The sequence below is a fragment of the Falco naumanni genome, chromosome 5 (assembly GCF_017639655.2).
Source record: "Falco naumanni isolate bFalNau1 chromosome 5, bFalNau1.pat, whole genome shotgun sequence".
NCBI classification, from domain to species: Eukaryota; Metazoa; Chordata; class Aves; order Falconiformes; family Falconidae; genus Falco; species Falco naumanni.
In genome coordinates this window covers 24,344,210-24,367,972 of record NC_054058.1, presented here as the reverse complement: position 1 = coordinate 24,367,972, position 23,763 = coordinate 24,344,210, and the positions used below count along the sequence as shown (strand labels likewise).

At 37.2% G+C, this 23,763-nt stretch overlaps 1 protein-coding gene across 5 annotated transcripts in view; it reads left to right on the top strand.

The window, feature by feature from the left end:
* The window catches only part of ERC1 (ELKS/RAB6-interacting/CAST family member 1), a 311,152-nt gene that overhangs the window by 158,658 nt on the left and 128,731 nt on the right, over positions 1-23,763 (top strand). For all 5 annotated transcript variants that reach the window (XM_040594870.1, XM_040594868.1, XM_040594867.1 and 2 more), the window contains one exon: positions 15,111-15,246. In XM_040594870.1, coding sequence (XP_040450804.1) covers positions 15,111-15,246 — 136 coding nt within the window. The remainder of the gene's footprint in view (positions 1-15,110; positions 15,247-23,763) is intronic.

Sequence of the window (23,763 nt, the reverse complement as noted above, 5' to 3'; positions counted from 1 at the left end):
GGTGGCCGATGCCTCCACCCAGACGGAGCTGCTGAAGGGAGAGGCCGCAGTGCAGACCTCAGGCTGTGGGAAGTGCCAAGGCTTTTGGGCAGGGACAGGCAGCAGAGCTGCCTGCAAAAGGTGTGCCCAGGTGGAGGACCTCCTGCAGCAGGTGGCTGCTGAGAGGTCACAGACAGTAATTGCAGCACATTCCAATCTAAGTTCCAATGACATAATCAGCAGAAAAAATTGACGGTGCTAGAGTCAGATACTGAAACCAGTGCTCAGAGAGGCTGAGGAGTCTTCATCACTGGAGATACTAAAAACTCATTGGAACAAAGCTATAAGCAACCTCCTCTAATCTGGCCTTGTTTTGAGCAGGAGTGTAAACCAGGTGACCTTCAGACACCCCTCCAACCAAAATTACTCCATGATTCTAACTTACCATGGTAAGTTAATTTGTATTCTAGGACAAACTCTACAATTTTTGTGTGGTTTTGGTGAGAATTTACTGCATAATATTGACCTTGAAAAGCAGGATAAAGTATAACTGTCGTGTTATTTCACAGCACTATAGCAGTAAGAAAAGAAAGAAGTAAGAAAAATATGGTGGTGGAGTCTACTGCAGTTTTATTTCTTTCAAATTTCTACTTGTATTCTCAGTTTTTAAGCAATGTTAAAAAGCCCCAGGAATTGCTGCTTTGTGGGATAATGCACCACTTTGATATGTGTCAGTGTGGTATTAATAGGCTTGTCTTTTCATAAAAAATAATTTACCCAGACATTTTTTTCAAGATTTCTAATGTCTTCCTACTTCTGTCCCCTTCTTCCCCATCCCTAAACACAGATACTCTCAAACATTATTGCTGTTAATGGAATCAGAGAAGATAAAATTGGAAGTTATCTGTCTCCCTGGTTTTTATCCATTCTTTGTAACCTTTCCTTGCTGGCTGAGAGCTTAGACTGGGACAGTGACCTTAGATCTGTCAGCGTGGGGGTTTCCTAGTCTGAATCATGCCAGGCATGCTGTTGTGCTTGTCATTAGGGTTGAGGGAACCGTTTTCCATTTGCAGTATTCACATCCCTTTTTGTCACGTTCTTTCTCTTGTTCAGTTTGTGGGCACATGAAATAGAGCACAGTTGACTCTGCATCGTCTCAGCAGCTTGCTGAGACAGCATTTTTCTGCTGTGAGGTTTTCAGCTGGCTGGGAAGTTACTCCTTTTGTGTTTTGTCTGCACCTGTGACTAAATTGAAATTACACCTTTTGTTCTTGTGGTACTTTTGAAGACCAAGTTCCATTTTTGACCTGCATGCAAGGTGACTTTGCTGCCTCAGATGGGGGCATAGGAGCCCTTATGTTTCAGATGTGCCTTTCAGTTGCTCATCAGCTGAGAGCATTTGTTATTACCATTAGTCACTAGCTAATATTTTTTCATCCTGGTTCCTATGAAACCAGTTTTCCTAACTGGCCCATGCATGTTCTCTTCAAATAATTTCTCATCTTTATGATGATATGCTAGATAAACATAGATATTTATTACAGTCATACAATTTATAGATTCAATGCACACTTTATTGCTATGACCCAATTCATTTGGAATCAGTCTTAATCACATTACTGTAATATGAAAATTGTGTGTCCATAAAATCCCTAGTAGGCTATTGGAGATATTGCAAGATAAAAACATTCTTAATGTTCTTAAGCTAAGATAAAATTGGTAAGCTCTTTTTTTCCCTCCTTTTCCTTTCTCTTCCATGGCTCTCTTCCATTTCATTGTCGTGATGGGTGCTGTAGTCAAGTATTCCGTCCTGCTGCATAACGTGCTCTTCATTTGCAAACAGTAGAGAGCCCCTTTCATGCTGGAATATGTCAGCTTTTTTAGCCAGTTGTCTTCTTGAAGTACCCCGGGTAATTCAGGCAGATTTAATCATGCTCTCAGAAACTTACTTAATTTTCTTCTTGTCCAGCAGATAGGCCGTTCTTCTTTTTTAAAAGAAATGTTTTTTCACTTCCTTGGAGAACAAAATATTTCCAGTTGTCGCTTTCTGTTCATGGCTGACTAATTGACCCCTAGCTTTAAGGGGTAAAGTGCCACCTATGCCTTTAGTGGCCCAGCATACTCAGTTCCATGTTAACTGTTTTTTACGTGGAATATTATGATATGTCTATTTACAATACTGAATGGATTTGATAGAAATTGTGATCAAGCATGATGGTAGTTTCGTGGTAACAGTGGGGTTCGAGTGATTCAGTTCCAGCATCCTCCTTTCAAGCATTCTGGAATGAACTTGATCATTACAAGTAACCTCTCTCCTTTTTAAAAAACCAAGTGAGTGAGAAAGAATTGGAAACTTGAGTTGCAAAATACTCTCTGTAGATAGTCCAGAAGAGCCTCATCTGGTCCTAGAGATTACAGCTGCCAACACCTGGCCGTTGCCAAGCTGACGCGCTCAGTGCCAGCCTTGGCAAAAGACCACAAAAGGTGCCAATCCAACAGAAAATGGAGGGTGCTTTCCCACTAGTTCCTGCTGTCCTCTGTTGCTCGGCTCCCTCCTAGCATGTAAACTTGTGACTTCTTAAAGTGACGGACTTGCTGTAGCCTACCAGATGGTAGGTCTGAAAAGTGTATGTTTTTCTTTCACTTTCAGCATCAGTCCAGCATTTAGCTTTATCGTTCCCACTGGCACTAATAGCACTGACCAGATTGTTTCCATTCTGAATTCCAGCAAAACTCAGATTGCCTGCAAACTGCCCCTTGCTTCTTTAATGTCTTGAGTTGTTCATGCCATGTTTGATGAAGTCCCACATGCTGGGAACTAAAAGAGAGGTGACATAATACTACTTTACCCTACAAGTACATGTAAGGGTAAAGAGTCAGCCCTGCAGGCTTCAGTGGGAATGATGTATCTTTGAAAATTCATTCTTATGGGGACATGTCCTGTCACACATTTTCTCTTTTACCAATACTGTGTTCAGTGTTGTTTGGTTCATTCTCTAGACCTGCCTTGCTCAGTAATAATCTGCATTTTATTGCTCCAAAGATTCAGGAAGAGTGGGTTGTGCGTGAAGACCTGGATGGCCAGCTCTGAGGAAAGCTGCAGTTTACCATGGAAGAGTGCATCAGGGGTATATTCTTGGCAGATCAGCTTGGTTGTCTTCTCTCCTTCAGAGGGACTGACACAGTTCTGGGAGCTCATATGAATTGCTAGTACTTTTCCATTACGGATGTAATCTTCCCCAGATCCATTTTTATCTTTTTATATTTTTTTTTAAATGGACAGAAATACATCGTATTAGCTTGCACATATCTGCAAGAAAAATCTAATCTAATCTTGAGCCAAGAGATACTGAGTTTGATTAAAGCAACATGGATTTTTAATTTTTTTAATTAAAGCGTCCGTATGCTGCTACATTCTTCCTTACACCTGTCTGCACAAACAGAAAGCAATGAACAACAGAAAAAAATGCCAAAACCTTTAAAGGAATTTCAGCTGATTTCTCGAAAATTCCAAAGAGGAAAGAGTACATTTTCTTCTGCATCTTGGAATAGTAGATGCTTCTTGAATTATAGGTAATTTTATTTCAAAGTAGAAAGGGACTGGAACTCCTTTTGTCTTTCTGTATCCTGTTATGACCATAGCCTCAGTAGTTCTTTATGAGATTTTCAACACTGCTTGTATCTCTCAACTTGCAATGTATGTCTTCATATAAAAAGACAGATAATTTATAGAAAATATTTTTCTTGACAGCAAAGGCAGTTGTTTGTTGATCTTTCCTAATGATTATGAGTGTTCCCCAATTACTAGGAAGACAAATTCATTGAAGGCAGGCAGAAGGTATCTTGGGGACCAGCTATATCAAGGCAGCTGCCCTGGTAAAGGGATCAGCTCAGTTAAAGTCTTAATTTTGCCTCATTTGTCTCAAGGTCACCAAATACAAAGTAGTTCACTGGAGTAATATAATTGTCTAGATAAAGACTTTATCTTCCTCAGTAGATAGTTGAAATTAGAGATAATTTAATTAACAAACTTTGTGATCACTGGGCATATCGGAGTATATTTCAGATGTCTGAAACATGGCGCATCTTGCCACCACATATTTTCTTCCATGCTCCTTCCTAATGTATTAAAAAATAATGTATTTATTCAGAACACTCATGGACATACTAGTTCTGTAGCAGTTCCACTTACTGTGAAATGGTAGAAATCCCTCCTCAAATGCCTAAGTCATTAACCCTGTCTATGCACATTACCAAGGCTATTACAGAAACCTCCAATGAAGATACACTCATAAATGTTGCTTACAATATTCACAGAATTCTCCAGAAATCCAGCAATGTTCACTCAACTTGCAAAGTATTACTAGCTGTATTCTGGAGCCCTACAGCTGACAGACTGAGAAGACAGCATTACAGCTGTATCTGAGAAGGAGGAACTAAGCCATCTGCACTATTTAGATAGGCAGTTCAGCTCTGTGTGTGGTATATTTATTACAAATAATGCTGCTCTCCCCTGTTTTCCACACAGTCAGAAGTCTGTAACAAATCATCCCGGTAGGCATTCTTCGTATTAACCTGATGTGAGCTGTCAAAGCCAGTGCTACAGACTGTATTTCATAAGAAGAGATACCTCTTAATCAATCTGTTTGCTAAGCACCCAAAAGAAATATGCCAAATATGCTATTCTGAGAGACACTGTGGTCTGCATTTGTTACCAGAAATGAATCTCACCCAGTAGATACCAGAACAGAACTGTATACTTACCAGCTCGGATTCTCATGATAATGAAGGCAATGTGGCAAAGTACACTTTGATCAGCATAATAACATTGCTTTTCAGTCAACCCCATCTGTTTGCATACTTTTCCCAGTGTAGTCTCTGGGAATGGCCAACTTTGGATCAGGTTTGGTACAGCTTCTTTGTAGCTGACAGGATAAACACTTTTCCATTCACATCAATAGAGGAGGTCTGTCTGAAAGATTCTTAGGTTTAAGGAGATAAGCTACGTTATGTAAGATTTTTATTTGAGCATCTGACTGACATAAAATTACTGGGCTTTTAGCACTGAAATGGACCGGTTTATGTTTTTTCAGGATGGTCCTGCTGGCATCACTGTCCTCCCATCCTTTTCCTTAGAGCGAGACTCTGAAAGTTCTTATGCATGTTTTTATTTTATATCAGAAATCCTCTTCCACTGAGTGGGTACATTCACTGTGCTTTCTTTTTTGTCCTTGGCAACTGTTCGGTTTAATACATTTTGCTGAAGACTAGATTTTGGGTAGCTGTCAGCTTGAAAGTGTAAGACGTATCTTGATTCTTTAACATACGCTATTTCAAAATGACAGGATCATATTCAACTGTTATCCCAAATTTCTGCAAGTTTTTAGAAGAGGACTTTTCTTTCTTGATAGCTTGTTCAGTATATGCTGTAAGGCAAACATAAACTACTCTAGCATAGTTCTTAAATGTTTTTTTTTTAATTTTGTTCTTGCCTTATATTCAATTTTTGGTGTTGTTTCAATGGCTGATTTTTACATTCAATTTTTCTGTTAATTATTGGTTGTATCAGTTATTATTCTAGAAGGAATGAAAGGATCACATACCCATATGGAAGAAAACAAGTGCTGTATTGTGTTTTGTTTTCTTTTCTGGCTAGTGGGACTGCAGTTAAACGAGACATGTGTGATCTTGGATCACAAAAATACTCTCTGAAACCTCAATAAGATGCCATTCATAAGGAAGATTTTATTGCTGTTTAGAAAATACTTCTTTCAGCCAAATGGTGCAGGTCTCTTGAGCAGAGAGTGACTGGCTGTGTGTGATCTGTTCACAGGGCAGTTGGCTTGTGCACTGGAGGTAAAGGTAAAAAGAACAGCACCTTTGGGACTTCTTCCCACACTCTTAGGGCCAAATTCAACTAACCCAGCATGTTGCATGGAGAAGAAATCCACATTGAGGCCTAATCAGCCATTTTATAAATGTCTTCTTTGGCTTTGCATCTGTTTGTTTAATTAACAAAAGCAGAAGAAAAAATACAACAGAACAAACTTATTTGTTGAACTACTGAATGCTTTTATTAAGGTCCTTAAAGCATTACTATTATTCTTAACAAAGGAGCACCCATATCATTTTCTTACAGATTTATTTCAGAGTTCACCTTGATTTTGTATTTTCAATGCTCTTAGCTTCATTAAAAACTAAAGGTTGCAAAGTTTTAAATTTAAAGGTTTCTTTTCTAGTTCAATTGCCATCAGCTTTCAAAAATAATTAAAGAACTTGACATATAATTAATGTGATATTTGATCTCTGAAACCTGATTTTGAATTTGACATCATTTATGAAATTATGCTGACATGTTCATTATTTTCATCACAAAACTTGCTTCCTAGTAAATGGATGCTGAGAATTTAAATAGTTGGGAAGCTGCACATTAGTTTTATTAGGGGTTTTTTTAGCCACACATTAGTGGGGCGAATGGGCCTTGTGGATTATAGCTACAAAACTGGAATTATGGATTAGTGAAGACATGAGGTGCTATAGGTTTGCCTGAAGTTTTTAGAGTGTCTTGGTTTTAGTGTGTTGTATCTGGACCTGTCTGACAGTGAACCTTTGGTTTGCTTAATTTTATATGCACCTGTTGCTGAACTAAAACAAAGGCACTTCTGTTAATCCCTCAATTTTAGCCAGTTGGTTAAGACACCTTTTTCTTCTAATTTTTATGAGAATACTAAGACAACAGCATTTGACTTCACCATTGTTTGTGTGTAACTGGGCTACTGCCTCATGACTGGAGAGTAGCTGAGTTTATTCTAGTTTTGTTTGATCAAGGGATTGAAGGAAAAAATAAGTATATTTTCCCTGAAATAGGTATAGTGTGATAGTGTTACAGTATGCATTTGAGACATGTGCTTCTCATCCTTGGTTAGGTGTTCCTTTCTGTTAATGTATTTATTATGAACCTTTCTCTAAGCCAGGGGTCCTCAAACTATGGCCCGCGTGCCGGATACGGCCCCCCAGGGTCCTCAATCCGGCCCCCGGTATTTACAGACACACACACACACACCCCGCCGGGGGTTGGGGGGGAAACCAAGCAGCCGCAGATGACTGCCTGCCACTGCATCCGCGCGCCGGCCCCCTGGTTAAAAAGTTTGAGGACCCCTGCTAAGCTCACTGACTGTTGATGTTGCATCATTTCACTCTATCATGAAGAAAATTGTTTCCGTGAATGTGTGTTCCCTGCTGATCCTTGAGAAATAGCATGTCACAGGGAAAGCACCTGTAGCATTCAGATTTTGTGTGTGTGGCTTAAACTATATTTCTTGATCTTCATCTAGACTGAATCAGAGACGTTAATATAAGAAGAGAAAAACTTTTAAAAAAGTGTATTACCTATTATTATATATTGTGTGGCCAAATGTGGGAGGTGGTTGTGTTTGCCAGTTGACTTATTTTACCTCAGAGAAGATTGGACCTAAGTTTGAAGACCTTTAGGTACTCCTAAAGAAGTTATGTTTAAAGGTGGTACGTTAGTGCAGTTATCTGTAGTAAGGGCTGATGGCTTTTTCTGGTTAGGACTTGCTAATACCCCCTCATGAAATACACCATGTAGCATTAATAACTCATGTCACCTTACTACTTGAAATATGTTATCTGTAAGCTTTGTGTATTACTAACAGGTCAGGTGATGGGGTTTCTTTCTGAGGTGTTTCTAAATGATAAGAGGGTTTGGGTTACGTTTTTTTTAATATTGAGTTTCTAGATTCATAAGCCATGTGTTCCTCTTTCCCATATCTCCCCATCAGCTGTTTCTGGAAGAAAATCTTAATGTTGTTTTAGCTAGAGTGAGAGATGTGCTGGCTGATATGCCAACTGCCTCAGGAAGCGCACATTGACATCATGCACATAATTCTTGACACTGAAGACAGTGACCCGTGTAGAGTTGAGATCTACTTCTAGTCTTTGACTTGCACACCTCTTGATTCAGACACTGTTAGGCTCCTCTTCCTAAAATTTGGGGCAAGCTGGTTTCCCATAGCGTTTCTAGTTTTCATCCCTTGCCCCCTCCATTGCTGATCTGAACACACACTTTGGTTTTGAAAATCAAAGTTTCCTAGTTTCAGGAAATTTAAGTCCACACTCCCCATCTCTTAAAGCCATTGCAGGACAACTTGACTCACATACAGCAGACCTGTTAAATATTCAAGGTCTGTTAATATTTTCATTGGCATATGTTACCTCGTCATATAAATGGCATGGAAGAGTGAGGAACAGTGTAACAAAATAATGAGAGATTCTGGGAGGGGAGGCTGACAAACAGAAGAGGTAACTGAGTGCTGGAGCTTGCCAGCTGTGCATCCAAACAAGAGCAACTCACTGAAAGTGTGTTGATGGTCTTTTAGCTTGGATGCAATGTGCAACAGAGGCAGTAATATTAAACCAAGCTGTTTGAAAAGCATAATTAAATTATTGTTTTTTCACTTAGTAATTTAATGCACCATTTTTTTACCTTAGTGTAAGAATAGTGACAAGCTACTTAAGCAGCTGGGATTGCTAGGTACAGCCCAACAAAGCAAAGGAAGAGGCCCAGAAAATGCTTACTGTTCTAAAAAAAAAATATCCAGCCATACTAAATTCCATGTAGATTTTCAGCAGTATTGTAACTCCCCTGATCCTAATTTTTCAATGTGTTAAGATAGGGAGTTTTGTTCAACCTTTGGCAACTTTCCTTTGACTGTCAATCAGACATCCAGTTGTGGTGATGGGACTGTGTGATGTGGTCAAGCCTGTTTCCTTCATCACTTATGTAGCTTCCTTGCATCGCTTTCTTTTTCTTGAGGTTAAGCAATCAGGCTTTCCAAACGCTGCCGTTATTCTCCGTGGTTTTGTGATCAACCACTGTTAAGGTGAAGTGAGCTTTGAGCAACTAAAAGCTAAAGCAAAACCTTTCAGAAGAGGGGTTTTACTTATTTTCAAAACAAAGTAGCACCTTTGGGAAGAGTTTTTCCTTGGCTTTCTTCTCTTATACTTCCCAGAATGTAAATGCTTTTCTTTGTGTATCAAAACTACAACAAAACCCAACAACTCAGCTATGTCACTGTGTTTGTGATCTTTTAAATTTGTAAGTTAAGGTTAAGGATATGGCCAGCTAAAATATTTGGTGTGGCAGACCTTAAAAACAAAGAAGTGATGAAGGAAATGGTGGTGGCAATTTAGTTAATTGGACACTTTCCTGCAAATTTTAAATCATCTGGACACTTTCCTGTGAATTTTAAATCAATCCAACTCAGATCACTATCATCCCATTGTGTCGATGTTGATTTTTTTTGCAGTAAAAATTTCCTTTTTTTCTCCCCCATCTAATCAATGAACAAGACTGCTAATTAAGGTCTGGACAACTTAGCTGATTGCTTCCTGCCTTCCAGTATCTCCTTCTGGCATTTTTTCCCAATATAGTGTGTTCTGCACATTGACCTAAATTGCTGTAGTATTATAGTCTTTCATATGGCTGCTCCATTTCATTCCACAAGTGAATAAATGTACTTTTCTGTGTCTCTTAACAACTATAAAGTCCTTCAAGGTCTTATGCAATGATACGAAATTCCTCAAGAGGGGCAGCAGATGGGAAGGTGCTGATCCCCTCTCTCTGGTGACCAGCAATAGGACACAAGGAAATGGAATGAAGCTGCATCAAAGGAAGTTCAGACTGGACATTAGGAAAAGGTTCTTCACTGACAGGGTGATCGGTCACTGGAACAGGCTCCCCAGGGAAGTGATCACGGCACCAAGCCTGTCAGAGTTCAAGGAGTGTCTGGATGACGCTCTTAGTCATATGGTTTGGTTTTAAGTAGTCCTGCGAAGAGCAGGGGGTTGGACTCGATGATCATTACAGGTCACTTGAGCTATTTTATGTTTCTCTATTACACATTGTAGAATATAGTATTTCATAGAACAAGGCACATTGGCAATTTTAAACTAAATAATGTATTACTTCATTGCATACAGCTTGCAGGTTTTTTTTTTCAGTAGTGTTGACTATTGCATTAGTTTAGCTTATGTTGAGGAGCAAAGTGTGCTTTAAAGCAAATTAAGTCCATCTGTCCAGCAGGATTAGTAGCTGCAGCAACAGTGGACTGTCCTGTGGGTGGTGGTAATGCTACGTCCATGAAGGCTTGAACAAAACAATCTTTCTGACATGGCTGACTGACACACAGAAATATTTTCTGAGCACCTAAGTCAAATGAATAAAACAGGCTGTTCCTGTAGCTGTGCACAAGATCTGTATATTTTTATCTAGTGTGTGTATTTATTAGGTGAAATACAGTATGTGTGTCTACATTTTATATTGAGGGTAAGCTGTGGTGGTTCAGAAGCATTGTAAATGTATACTTACACTTGGATTATTATAAAAACGCTGTTGTGTGTTAGGTGCATAACTAGGAAGGAAAAGTATACTAAAATATAATTATAAAATTCAAATTAACTTATGTATATTTTCAGTTAACATTTTGTCACCTTTTATTTTACAAGAACATCTGAAAAAAGATAACCAGATGAGGATGATAGCTTACGTTACAATAACATGTAGCATGAAAATCCATATAAGGAAAGAATTGACAGCTATGTATGCTGATGTGCATTACAGTAAAAGATAATAAGATTAGCATTAAAATGGAAAAATATTCACATTAGGACAGAAAAAATGAATTTCATCAAAGTCTTAATAAATAATAGGGTCTATAGAGCAATTGATTTTAGTAGGGAGGAAAACTCTTCCGAAGGACTCACAGATAACAATTTTTCAGGAATGCTTGGTAGTCCACTAATTTTCTATTGCTTATATTTGTCTTCCTGTTCTAAAATAATTTTAAAATGTGAAATCTTCTCATTTGAAAGGTTTTTTTGATTATTATCATTATTTTAATTAATTCCTCATGGTGTTCGGCTGTACCTCATCACTGGAAATTCAAGAGTTTCATAGAGAAGTGGAAAGGTGTGATTTTTTTTAAAGTGATGCAGCTTTGTTTCATATAAAAAAGAATACATTCATTAAAATAAATAGTTATTTTCAGTGTCCAGACTGAGAAATCTTACAGTTTTTTTCCAGCAGGCATTTCGCTTAAATTTGGCACCCAAAATCAAAGGATTTTGAAATTACTAATTCTGAAAAACTTGGCTTGTATTTAGTTGAAAGATTCTAGGGATTATTTTTTTGAATCAGAAGCCTGATTTTGATTCTGCTTCCTTTTCTCTAATATATTCCATTGTAATAGTACTTGACATGACATATTTGAGATGAAATGGAATGGAGAAAAATTCTAAGCAATGGAAATTTTTTTTTCACTTTTTAGTGCTAAATTTTCTAGGAACTGTACCTCACAAAAGTAATTATCTGAAAATTGCTATTAAAAGTGCAAAATAAATTGTTATTTCCAATATGAATGGGATTCTTCACTGTAATTCAACATAATAAACATTCTCATTAGGTTTTTCTTCTTTTATATGTGACTAGAACATTTTTTTATTATTTGATTTGAGGGTGACTGAGAATAAATGTCTTCTGAGGTAAGGTAGTTTTGCTTTTTTTAGTTTTGTTATTGTTTCTGTTGATTCATGTGATATCCTTCTTTAAAGCTTTATCTCACGGAACATGAGCTGGCTCTCCAATTTTTATTAGAAGAACCAGCATTCTTTTTCTCTCTGTGTCCCATTTTAAAAAGATGTTTCAGTAGGTCTATGAACTTATAGTAATATTTAATACTCTGTATCTCTCAGAAATTCATGTGCTCTTTCTTTTATGATGAGAATTCCACGTACACATTGCAAATTGATGTTTACTCAGTTGCTTTACGTGCTTTCTAGAAAACACTCATAAACCTCTTAGCTGTTGCCATCATTGTAATTATTTCATTCTCTTCTTGCTATCTTTAATCTTGTGCAGGTTTTCTTTTTCAGTTTTAATAGAAATACTTTTAACAGATGAAGGATTTCTTTTAAACTTTACTGTCCCTTTGACAGGGTTATGTGCTATATATATGTGTAATTGCATTCAAAGGCGTTAAAAGAACACTAAGTTCTCAAAATGAAGCCCTCAAACTGAGGGAATTCCAGAGCTTTGTTTCTTTTTGCAGTCCTAATTAGTTTCCTTGTGCACATATATTATGACAAATCTTTATTTTCCTCTTGACTGTCTCCTCATAGAATGTACCAGTTGCAGTGTGTTCACTTAAGACCCCCTACTTTCTATATTTTATTGTTTCAATTCAATATGTGGTCCAGTTCTGTACATTGTTCAGCGGTGGTGTGAAGGTGAACTTGTTCTATAACAAGTATCAGAAATATTTCAGTATTCAAAATAGTAATGGAACTGTCTTACTGAGCAGTGAACTGAGTGATTCTTATTAATCAAGCCTTTGAGGTCTATTGATAATAAAAATATGTGTGTGTATATTTAAATATTTTTAAAATATTGTTTGTATATATAAAAACATAATTCTCTGACTTTGGCTTTGAAGACTGAAAGTTATCTGATGAAGAAGAAAGAGGATTCTTTACAAAATAACAGTATGAAGTCTTACAGTTTCACAGAACTTTCATGGTGCAAATGTTCAAGGACTCTGGGCTTGTATATGCTAAAGCTTTTACATTATTATTTGCATGGATTATTGTAAAAGTGAGAATTATCATTTGATACCATGGGCATTGAGATAAGATGAGTTGTGTTTTCATGCATCAAATGATTGCAAGCCTTTTAGATTATAGATTTTGAGTTTCATGTGACATCCTCAGTTTATGTAGTTAAACAGTTGGGGAAATTTAAGGTAACACCATAGATACCTGTATAATTTGAAGGGTTTATTGCCCAACGTTTCTTGTTTTCTGACAACAAAGGTACAGAGTGATAGTGTATCCTGCACGTGATGCAGGGCCAGTTTGGATGGGGCTTTGAGCAGTCTGCTCTAGTGGAAGGTGCCCCTGCCCATGGCAGAGGGGGTGGAACTATATAGTCTTTAAAGTCCCTTTCAACCCAAATCATTTTATGGATCTATGATTCTATGAATTCAAGTTACCAAACAAGCATGACAGTTATGATTGATCTGAGTACTGCAAGCACTAGGTAATATCAAGACTTCCATCTTCTAAACTGCTTTAGGAAAGTTTGCCTTTGTCTCAACATATCTATCTAATATATTAGAAAGACATTAATTTTGGTTGAGATATGAGAAAGTGAATGTCAATACTATATATTCTTAAAATTTCTTTGAAATACATATTCTGTTTGAAAACGTGTCAGACCATGCAGGAGATTATCTACTTCAGGCATACTTTGATGAGGTAGTGTGTTTATTAATATTGTTGTCTCTTATCTAACCAGGAGATTACAGTAACAGACCATTTTCTCAACAGGTGAATCTAGGTTTGCAAGCTTATAAAAAAAATTAATTCCCCTAATATTAATTTAGAAGTTGAACAAGAATTCTTATATGGAATTTAATGTGTTGGGCTGACATATTTTCATTTTCAGCATTAACTTAGCTGTACTGTCTATGTTTATTTTATTGGACAGATAGAACAGTGTATTGTGCAAGTTGAGTTGGTGCCAACATAATATTTCCAATAAGTTGTTTAATCACTGAACAAGTCTGCTTTCAAACTGGGCAATGTGCCCATTGCCAGTGTGCAGCACTTAGGTTAGAATAACTTAACAATTATATTGGTTGTGTTTAAAAAGCATCCTGACTCAAATCAGCTGTAATTTTGAACAAGGTAGTTAAGTATGCCAGTAATTTTTTAACATCATCAGAAAAGGACTTTCCTTTTTTTCTTGGTCTCTGGAGGCCATCAGCACTTTTTCACAGTAATAGGGGTCTGTTTAGCACCAAGGAAAATTTGCTGTCTTTGCAATTTTCCCAGCTACAGTTGGCTTACATTGCAAAAAGCAGAGCCCAGTGTTGAACCTACATTTTTTTGGAAGAACTCAAAGTACTGACTAGCCATATGCCACATAATTTGAACATACATATTGCAGAGACATGCTCTTGATCATACTTTTGTTATGAGTTCTCAAGAAAATATTGAAGCAGTCAGAGTTGTTTGTGATCTGTTCTAAAAGTATTTCTGAAATACAGAAGAAACATTCTTCCCTCTCTGTGTGGATAACATACCAGATATGAAGCTAGTATATCATTCTGCTTTCTAAACAGTAAATTAAAGAGCTGTCTCTACTACTTGCATGATGTTTTGGGGAGCTCTTACGACCAAAGAATCTGTCTTTTATTCCAAAATCCAAACTCCAGATATAATTATGGAGAAAAGGGCTGAGGAAGCAAAGCTAGCCTGTTTTGTTTTGATTGGACTAAAAGTTTAGACTTAAGTTCTCTGTGGTTGGGAGACTGAGATTAAAGGATCTGTAATTAGATTCAATACTCTATGTGTCTTAATGCCCAGAAAGGCCAAACCCCGTCTGCAAGCAATGGTAGTTGCCAGGATCATCAAAAATAATTCATAGATGCAAGTGAAAAGGAAATTATGCACGTTTTCTGAAATATTTTGTTCTTACATGATCTCTCTTGTTTCTGTAGAAAAGAAAGGATAGGAAATCCCTCAAAATACCTACTCAACAAGTAGAGCTTGAGGTTGAAAAGAAACAGTTCTACTTCTGGAAATAGATTGTCTAGGTCTTGTAGGCAGTCCTCTATGTTTAAGTCACGTTTCATTAGGTTTTCTTTTTGATCCTTCTGTTTTCCTTACATTAGATACAGTGGTACCCAAAACAAAACAGGCCGTTAGATGTCTGCATTTTTTACATGTACAAGTGTGTGTGAACAGAGAAAATATTTCTGCCGCAGAGTGCAGGTGCATCTTTTGATTAATAGTTTATACCAAATAATAATTAAGGTTTTTGTTCCAGAAATGTCTACATTTAGTTTAATAGTAATTAGCAAAATGAAGCATTCTTTTGGCTGAATTAACAGGTGAGATTAATGTTTGAGGATAGGTTTGATGTTGGTGACCTTCTGCAAATGAAGTGCTGGTATGTGAGGGTTCCACTCTTCCCCAGTGCAGCTGCCCAGCGCTGTGGCTGACGGGAAGCGTACTCTGGAGTGCGCTCTGACTGCTCTTCTTCTTTACAGGCAAGTTAAAGATCAAAATAAGAAAGTAGCAAATCTGAAGCACAAAGAGCAAGTGGAGAAAAAGAAGAGTGCACAGATGCTGGAGGAGGCCAGGAGACGAGAGGATAATCTTAATGACAGCTCCCAACAGCTTCAGGTAACACAGGAATTGAATTAAAGCGATTTGGCCAAGCAACCAGGCTTAGCTACCTCGCTCTCTGCTGTACCTCCTGATCCGTTTTCATAGCTTCTACTTAAGAAATTTGTGATTGATTGTTTAAAAGGACACATCTATCCCTGAGCACTTCAAAGAAAGCAGCCTCTCTCAGTTGCCTTCAGAGCTTACTCCATTTTCATAAAAGGGAGCAATAATCTTAACTGTCAACTCAGTTATGAAGTACATCATTGAAATAACTTTATTATTTCGGTACTGTGATTGGTGTGGCATTTCTTTCTTTGCTGCTTTTCTAACACCTTTTTCTTTAGCTGTTCTGTGTATTTTCCCCGCTGGTTTTACCTTACATTGGTGCCTTTTCTTCAGTAAATGAAAGATAACCAAGTAAGTATTCTTATAGTAAATTTGAATTATTGTGGAGTAACTGGAGGACCATGTTTTCTGTGTTTACTCATCCTTGTTTGACAGTGAAATCCTACTCTACCTCATGAATTCTCGGTATGCTTACTAGTCTGTTTATTTCTGAAATGATAACATGCTGCTGACTCATGGATTTATCTGGTTACCTCAGATGTGCCTAGGCATATGAAAGTCACCTGTAGGAAAGCAAGTCAAGTATTTTTCAATGTGCTGTGTATTGATATTAGCTTTAGATGGTTTATCAGACTCTTAAGTTTTAAAGTGCTGTTATAAAAATGTTAAACTATTGCCATGAAGTAAAGCAAAGACACCGTGATGCTTGTTGAAAAGGTAATAGATATTTTGCCTGTTGTTTCTTTAATTTACAAAAATAGCTTTCCTTTTGGTGAGTGAAAATAAACACGGGAACAGTAATCTACCCTTGAGGTCTTTAAATTTTTTTTTTTAATATCTTTAGAAAGCAAGCCTTCTCCTAGGTGTTCTTTGTTATCCTTGGTTAAATCCTGTTTCTTGTTACTAGCTATATATCTTAATATGCCTACAATGAAGACACAGAATAAATCCTAATAGTTCACTAGCAAAGATATATCCCCTCCTTAATTTAAACAGATACTTCTCTACTCTGTTCTGTGGAATTCCAGGGGGATGGTTTCAACTCTTTAAGAACTTTTGAAAGAACCACAGAAACATGTGTCTATGTGGAACGCTCTCAGATGCACCATTTTGTGGTTTTCCCCCTCAATTCCACTCCTGTATGTGCAGGGCACTGAAATAGTTAAGATCCAAGTGTATGAAAATGATTTCATGACTGCAGATTTTATAAAAGGCGGGGATGTGGGATTTCTACATCTGCTAATGGGTTTTGTGGCTGTAATGCTATGACAATCCACAAGGCTCTCGTTATGTGACAGCTTAAGTTTAAATAACACAATCCTCCTGGTATTAGTGAAATATCTAAAAATTCCTAAAACTAATACAATATTTGGTTAGATTTCCAATCTGCGTTTTGAGTAAATCTGTGGTTTAAGGTTGAAAAGATAAGTGGTACTTGACATTTGCTTTGCAATTACATGCATGGTATATTTATTAAATGACACCATTCCACAAGATCATCTTTGTTTTTGTGTAGCGCTTTCAGATTTTAAAAGGTATGGCTTTCTTTTCTGGCTTTTTCCCGCTCAACTATTCTTTCCCTTTTCATTTTTCTTTCTTTTACACAAATGGAATGCCTGAAATTCGTTTTCTCTCAGCTCTTATTTGCATACTACAATTGCTCTCTCCCTTTTTTTCTTTTTTTTTTTTGGTTTTAAATCCTGTTAAAACTATTTAGTACCAGTTTCTGATACTTCAAAAAGATTGTGCAGCTTTGGTGGCAGCAGTGAGGCAAGTCAGAAATTAGGTGGCAAAAAATGGTGCTTTGTATTGGAGTTCTTTAAGAATGTATAGCTGTCCTTACAATGTCCTATCCAATTCTTCACTTACAAAGTGTTATAGCAGTAGAGAGGTCATAGATGCAAAGCTATAAATAGCATATTTAGCATAATTTTACTCTAAATAGTTCCTCTTTTCTTAATTTCAAATTAACCAACTTACATCTTGGAACAAGAAGCCAATAACCAGTTGTCTCTTTTGAAGAAGCCAAGTTGTTTGATATTTCTCTCTCTTTCTCCCGTGTTACTTTGTTGTAGGCTTGTGGTCTAACAAAGAAGCCAAAGTTGGGAACAAAGATGTCATCAAAGTGTGCAATCTTATTATCTTTACCCTTTTACATTCAGCTTTTCCAATTAGAGATGTCTACGCAGCAGTACATACTTTTTTCCACTTTGCTTATGCTGTGTTTTATCGTGCACTGGTGTCTGTTGCTTTCTATATAATTATATGCAAGCATTTCTAAGATTAAAAGTAGACATTATTAAATGCATGTAAGAATTTAAGATTGAAGTGAGATATGGTAGTCAATACTGAAATGTGTTAGTTACCATAGTACTAATATTATTTGATTTTCCCTAGTGCCTTTCCTGCTTTTGTGAACCTAATTGTCCTGTTTGGGTGGGCTCGATTTTAGAGAGTCTTTCCCCGTATTCAACATAAGGCTGAAGGGAATGCTTTCATTCAGAGATGAAAAAGGTCTGTATGCTCTAATGAAAATATGAGGCTAAGGTAAAATATGGAGTGTTTAATGACAAGTGACAGGTTCAATAAAAACTCTTTCCTTTAGAAGAGCCCTCTGCTTGTAGCCTCCCTCTCTCAAGGACTGCAACGTTTTGGTTTCCTGGAAGTAAAATTTACACAGGACCACATTGCAATTACTTAGTTATGGAGACCTGTCTTCCCCATAGACTCAAAAGGGCACTGCCTTATAATCGATTAACAAAAAAATAAAATTAAACATGAGAGGCTCATAGATTTTTGTTCTGTTTTGTTTTGGTTTGGTTTTTTTTTTTTTCTTTTTTAATGCAACCATTGTTGGCTTTGGGGTCAGGACACAGAAGCACTAATTTCAGATAATTTTGGTCTTGGTGGTTTTGGCTGGAATTAATAATAAGACATTATGAAATGCTTAAAAATATATGATCTGCATGTTCTTCGGTTGACTGTCTGCAATCCAGTCAAATAAACACTCTCCCAAGCACATACTCCACTCCTCCTCTCTCTGTTCCTTACAGGCATGTGGTTTCTTTTTTCCTGAGTCCAGTAACAAAATGTTCGTTTATTCAGAGAGCTCTGATGACGGAAATTTTGTGTTTTGGGGAGTGGGGGAAAAATGAAAACCATAATGTCTCAATTCTAGTGCGATGGATAAATGGCTTTCCAAATTTGTCTTTTCCTCCTGGGTTCCCTTAAACCACAACTCTCCAGAGATCTGAGAGGTTAACGAGTGTCTGGTCTATAAGCAGGATGAAAAAAACAAGCTGTTGGGCTGGAGTAGAAAATTTTTGCTTCAAGTAACTAAAGCTTGACTATTGTGAAAAGGAATTGATACACTGCCTTGTGAAAAGGAATTGATACGCTGCCTTGTCCTGGAAAGATAACATTTACTGAAATTTCATGATATTTCAATGGGTACTTGGAATTGACATCTGGAAGGTAGTATGCTTATTGTTTTCTTGTTCTATCACTCCAGCATCTTCCAGAGTTTTTAGGAGGAATTTTCTGTGTATCTTGTGGCATGGAGTTGTGGACTATTGGATCTATATTGCAGCCATTATACATCAGTCTCTTAACTGCTGCTGACAAACTGTATGTCCAGAAGCTATGTAAAACATACTTGAACGCTTTAATGAACAAATGTAAGCCTAAGTAAACTTCATGATGTTTTTCTTCTTTTTCCACACCCAAGTTTAGATAATTCAGTGTATAATTCCTAATACATTAATTATATATGCAAGTATATGTTGTTTGTTTCTTGTGATTATATGATTATTTAATCATATTTAGCTTTAAATAGGGAAAATAGCCTTCTAGAGGAAGGATCTGAAGCTTCAGCATAAACAAATGTGCAGTGTTTTGTTTAATAATGCTTTTACTGGGGTCCAGTCAGAACTTGATGAAATGGATAAGTAGCCAAATACCTTCTTATCAAATGAACCTTCTAAATTCATTGAATACCAGTCTCAGTGTCCCAAGCCTGTCAGTGTTTAAGAGGCATTTGGACAATGTCCTTAACAACATGCTTTAACTTTTGGTCAGCCCTGAATTGGTCAGGCAGTTGGACTAGATGATCGTTGTAGGTCCCTTCCAACTGAAATAGTCTATTCTATTCTACTCTAATTAACTATTTGTTATGAGGCATCATAGCATGTACATGCAGTCAATGTCAACGTCGAAAAATGTGAAAGGCGAAGTGAAACCCAGTAAATGTGATCTTAAATTACTGAAGAATTTCCTCTTGACATGCTATGATCGGATCCTGAGAGTAGGGTGGCTGAAGGTGTTTTTTTTTTTTTCTGGTCTGTTGATGGTAATACCATGCCATGATGAAAATGATGGTTTGTCATCTTCCAGCTGTTAATAAAAGAGATCATGCTTCCCTAATTAATCTGTGAACTCGCTTTTGGGACAGTGTGTACAAAGCTTCTGAAGAAATGGTTAGATTTAAAGAAAAGCTTTCCAAACTTGAAAGTCAAAAAATTTATTCTGTAACTTTCTAGGCACCATCAGCTTTGAAGCGAATTGGTTATGCTAGTTAAATGGTGTCACTTGTTTTCCTGGGATAAGTGAATTTCACGTGCTGAGTTCTGGCTAATTTCTCTTCCATACAGACCACTTCCATATCAGATTCCAGACTTGCCCGCCAGCTGAGTGAAGTGTACATTCTTTACCCCTTGGATAGCACAGCTCAACATGTTAAGGCCCAGGAAACTGTCAGCTACTTTGTTTCAGCCCGGTAGAAATCTGTTCTTGATTGCCGTGTTGCATCGGCAGGAACAATCTGACATATCAGACCTGTATTTTCTCATTGAGCTCTGATACATCTTTGGGAATTGTACAGATCAAAATGTTCTTTTTCCCTCCCTTCCTCTCCCAGTACTTTTTAGACATTAATTACATCAGGGAGTAGTTTTGGCCTCCCTGTCCCCGGGTGGTTCTCTGTGCCGCTCAGGCTTAGGTGTTAAGTGTTCCTTGGGCCTGACTACATGCCATTAGCACCTGTGCAGGTGGCTGTAATTTCACTAAACGGTGAATTTCACTACTATTGAGTTCTAGGTCACCATCTGTCTGTCATCTAGGACAGAACTCGTGACATAAAGCACTGAAAGGATATGTGTTCGCTTTGCAGTCAGTTTTTAAGAAATTTGTTAGCGTTTTTTGAAGGGCTATGTTTTTCTTGTCAGTCACTATAAGGGATGAAACTTAACATTGTTACATCTTGTTAATTACGCCAAATGTGATTCTGAGTTCAAACATGACGTGAATCACTTTTGTACTGTCTGTCTGTCAGTATTACATAGGACTTTTGGTAATGAAAAGGGAGCAGGTAGGAACAAGTGCAGGCTCTAAAGAACAAGCATACCTCATAAAAAAATCTTAAAATAGAATAAATATATGCAAATTATTCCTCCTATTTTGTTTGTGCTAAATGCAGTAATAGCCAGTAGGTGGTTTGGGATTGTCTGACCCTCCAACCCTTTCTCTGAGAGATTCTGTGACAGCTGGCTGTGCATTAGAAAACAGGATGTACATATGCAGGAGAGACTTTAATATGCATCATGATTTGTTAGTGAGGTAATATTCCAGTAGCAATTTTAATTTCCATCAACTTTTACAAGATGTTACAGAAAATACAGTGTTCCACCAATGTTACATTCTATACTTATTTGCAGGGTTGTGATTTTCAGCAGATGTGTGCAGTCACTGTAGACACAAGCAAATATTTAACGCTGGCAGACACTTTGAGAAAAACTAGTTCTTGTTCTTATCATGTCATAGCTCTCCCTGTCAAGAGAGCTTTTCCTAACCTTCGTGGATGGCTGGGAGAAGTTTCAAAAATGATTACCTTTTAGCTAGGCTTTTTGTGACTTACAGTGAAGGTAGTTTCTCAAGGAGGGGATCTTAATTTGAATTGCAGCCTTTTTTTCAGGAACTAAAAACTCATAATTAAGCATTTCTGGATATATCTACTTCTATGACAGACAATGTATGATGATGAATAAACAGTCTCACTTCATATGTTGTTATATCTGTGTGAAGCAATATAGTAGTTATGGACAATACTCTTCTTCATTTGTAATGCTCTCTAATGGAAAGAAGACTTGGGCATTTTCACAGTGTTAATACTGTCACAATTTTTACCATTTAACATCACAGAAACCGGACTGGAAAAAAAGCTAGTTCTTTGAACAGTGGAGAAATACTGCACAGTACCTAAAATCAGTGCATGATATGAACAAAAATTATGTTTTCATGTAAAAATTAACACTGTTGGATTTCTGTCTCAGCAAGATAGTGGTGCCCATGAAGGTTTCTTCTCTGTTCCTCTGTTGAAGTCATAAAGTACAACTTTATTTTGAGGAAGGGGATGAAGACTTGCTAACAGATCACCAGAAAGTAAACATGACAGGGTAGGAAAAATATCTTGACAACAAGGAATGACGTCAAGCCCTGTAGGATCTGCTCACATGAGGTCCTGTTCTTAGGAATATTAGTCATTTACATCTCTTATCCTTTCACATGTGGATCTGATGGACTTTGTGAGACAGTAATTATCCATTTACATAAAGGGAGCTCATCAAGACAACCGTTGTACACATTAAGCCTTTAGAGTATTTACCTGGGTCTCTTTCTAATGCGTTTTCCCAGTTTTCCATACAGAAATCTGATACCTGTTTCTTCAAACAGCTGCATACAATCAGAGTATATAGTAGTATGAGCAACCATTAGAAAAGTGTAAATTTACCTCTCCCATTTCTTAGTTTTCTTGGATTTGTGAGATGTTGGTGTTTTAACATTCTTACAATGTGAGCTGTGAGCCACAAGCAAACTGTGGGGACAGCCCTGTCTCCAGTTTTAGCAAAGCCATTTTTTTCTGCTGAACGTTTACAAGATCTGACTAACTTCATTGTTCATGTGTGCAGTGTTTCATGTTGAAGCAACAGCAAAAATAATATACTTTTAGACATGAAGATGATTTGTCTCAGAAACAGGTTACTGTTACTATATGAATTGTTCAGTTGTGTTATCAAGAAGATGCAGGTTTTTTCTCTGTCTAAAATACACTATACATTTCTGAATAAATATGTGACCTTGGGTTTAGATTTGATATGGCAGTTCTTACAGAGTCTGTCATTCTATGTAGCTATGTTTATGACATTAAATACGTTGTTAAGGAATTACTTTCTCCTGTGTCTGACCAAAAGAGAGCACTCCTTGCAGAATACTTGTAACCATAACATGTATGGAAACTAAGCTTGAAGAGGCTTGACATTTGGAATGGATAAGCATATCCCTGGATAGACACTTAGCCATCTGCTCTATTTGTTTTCACTTTACAGTTCAGTTTACCATACATTTATTATGTTCAGGTTAGATGTATTCACAGCCTTCACATCTTTAAAAAAGATGAACCATTTGACTCTGTCTTCTTTTATAACGTAAAAATACAGTTTTGAACAGACAGCTGGAAAAATTTTGTGAAAGTCGCTATTTACAACTAGCATTAGGCAGTCTCCCAATTATCCCAGTATTTCCTTAACTGCAAATTGAGATTTGTAGTGAGAGAAAGCCATTATATGGCTTGAGAGTTTTTAATAGAGGAAAGAGGACTCCCTACATCCTAAAATTTCTCTGTGATCCATCAGGAATATTATTCTCCAGACACACTTTCACCCAGTCTTTTCTGCAGAAACATTAGGTGTCAGTGGAAGATGAAACCTGCTATTTGTACTCTGTTGCCTGTTTGGCAGGGAGCGGGGTTGGTACCCTTTATGATATGCCAGAAACTAAGTACAGTGAGGACTGGACAGCTGAATGCATGCCAACAACCTTAACCGCTAGATGTTTTTTGCATGGATTTTTTTTTTCCCAAGATTAGTATCTGAGTTCAAACTCCTTTCCTAAAAACTGTCAGAGAGATTAATGTCACTGTTGACAACATGGTGTGGTTCCTGTGAGGAGGTCTCTCCTGAGAGCAGAAAACATTGCAGGCCAGATTTAAGCAAAACAATAGGAGTACATTCAAGGGGAGGAACAGTTCTCTTTTCATTTTGGTGTCTGATTTCATGAGCCTCAGAAATGGCAATAAATTTGCATTTTTTCCTTTGGATTTCCCCTCCCCCCTCCCTTTTCTCTCTCTCACAAGGTTGTTGTTTGGTTTTTTTTTTAACTTGTTGTGTTGAAAATGGTTCCTAACTCATCTCTCTCCAAGAGTAAAAATGCCCAGTTGCTGTGGCTCATTTCATAGTCTCATTGTTTAATAAAATTGCTATTCTGCCTTATTCTTGTTTTGCCCGATAGAAGAGGAAAGGGGATGGGGTGATGATAGGGACCTTAAGACAGACAAAATTCAGAAAGTATTTTTAAAAAATAATGCACATGGAATTTTTTTTAGTTCTGTACATGTGGCAACAAATTCTTCAGCAT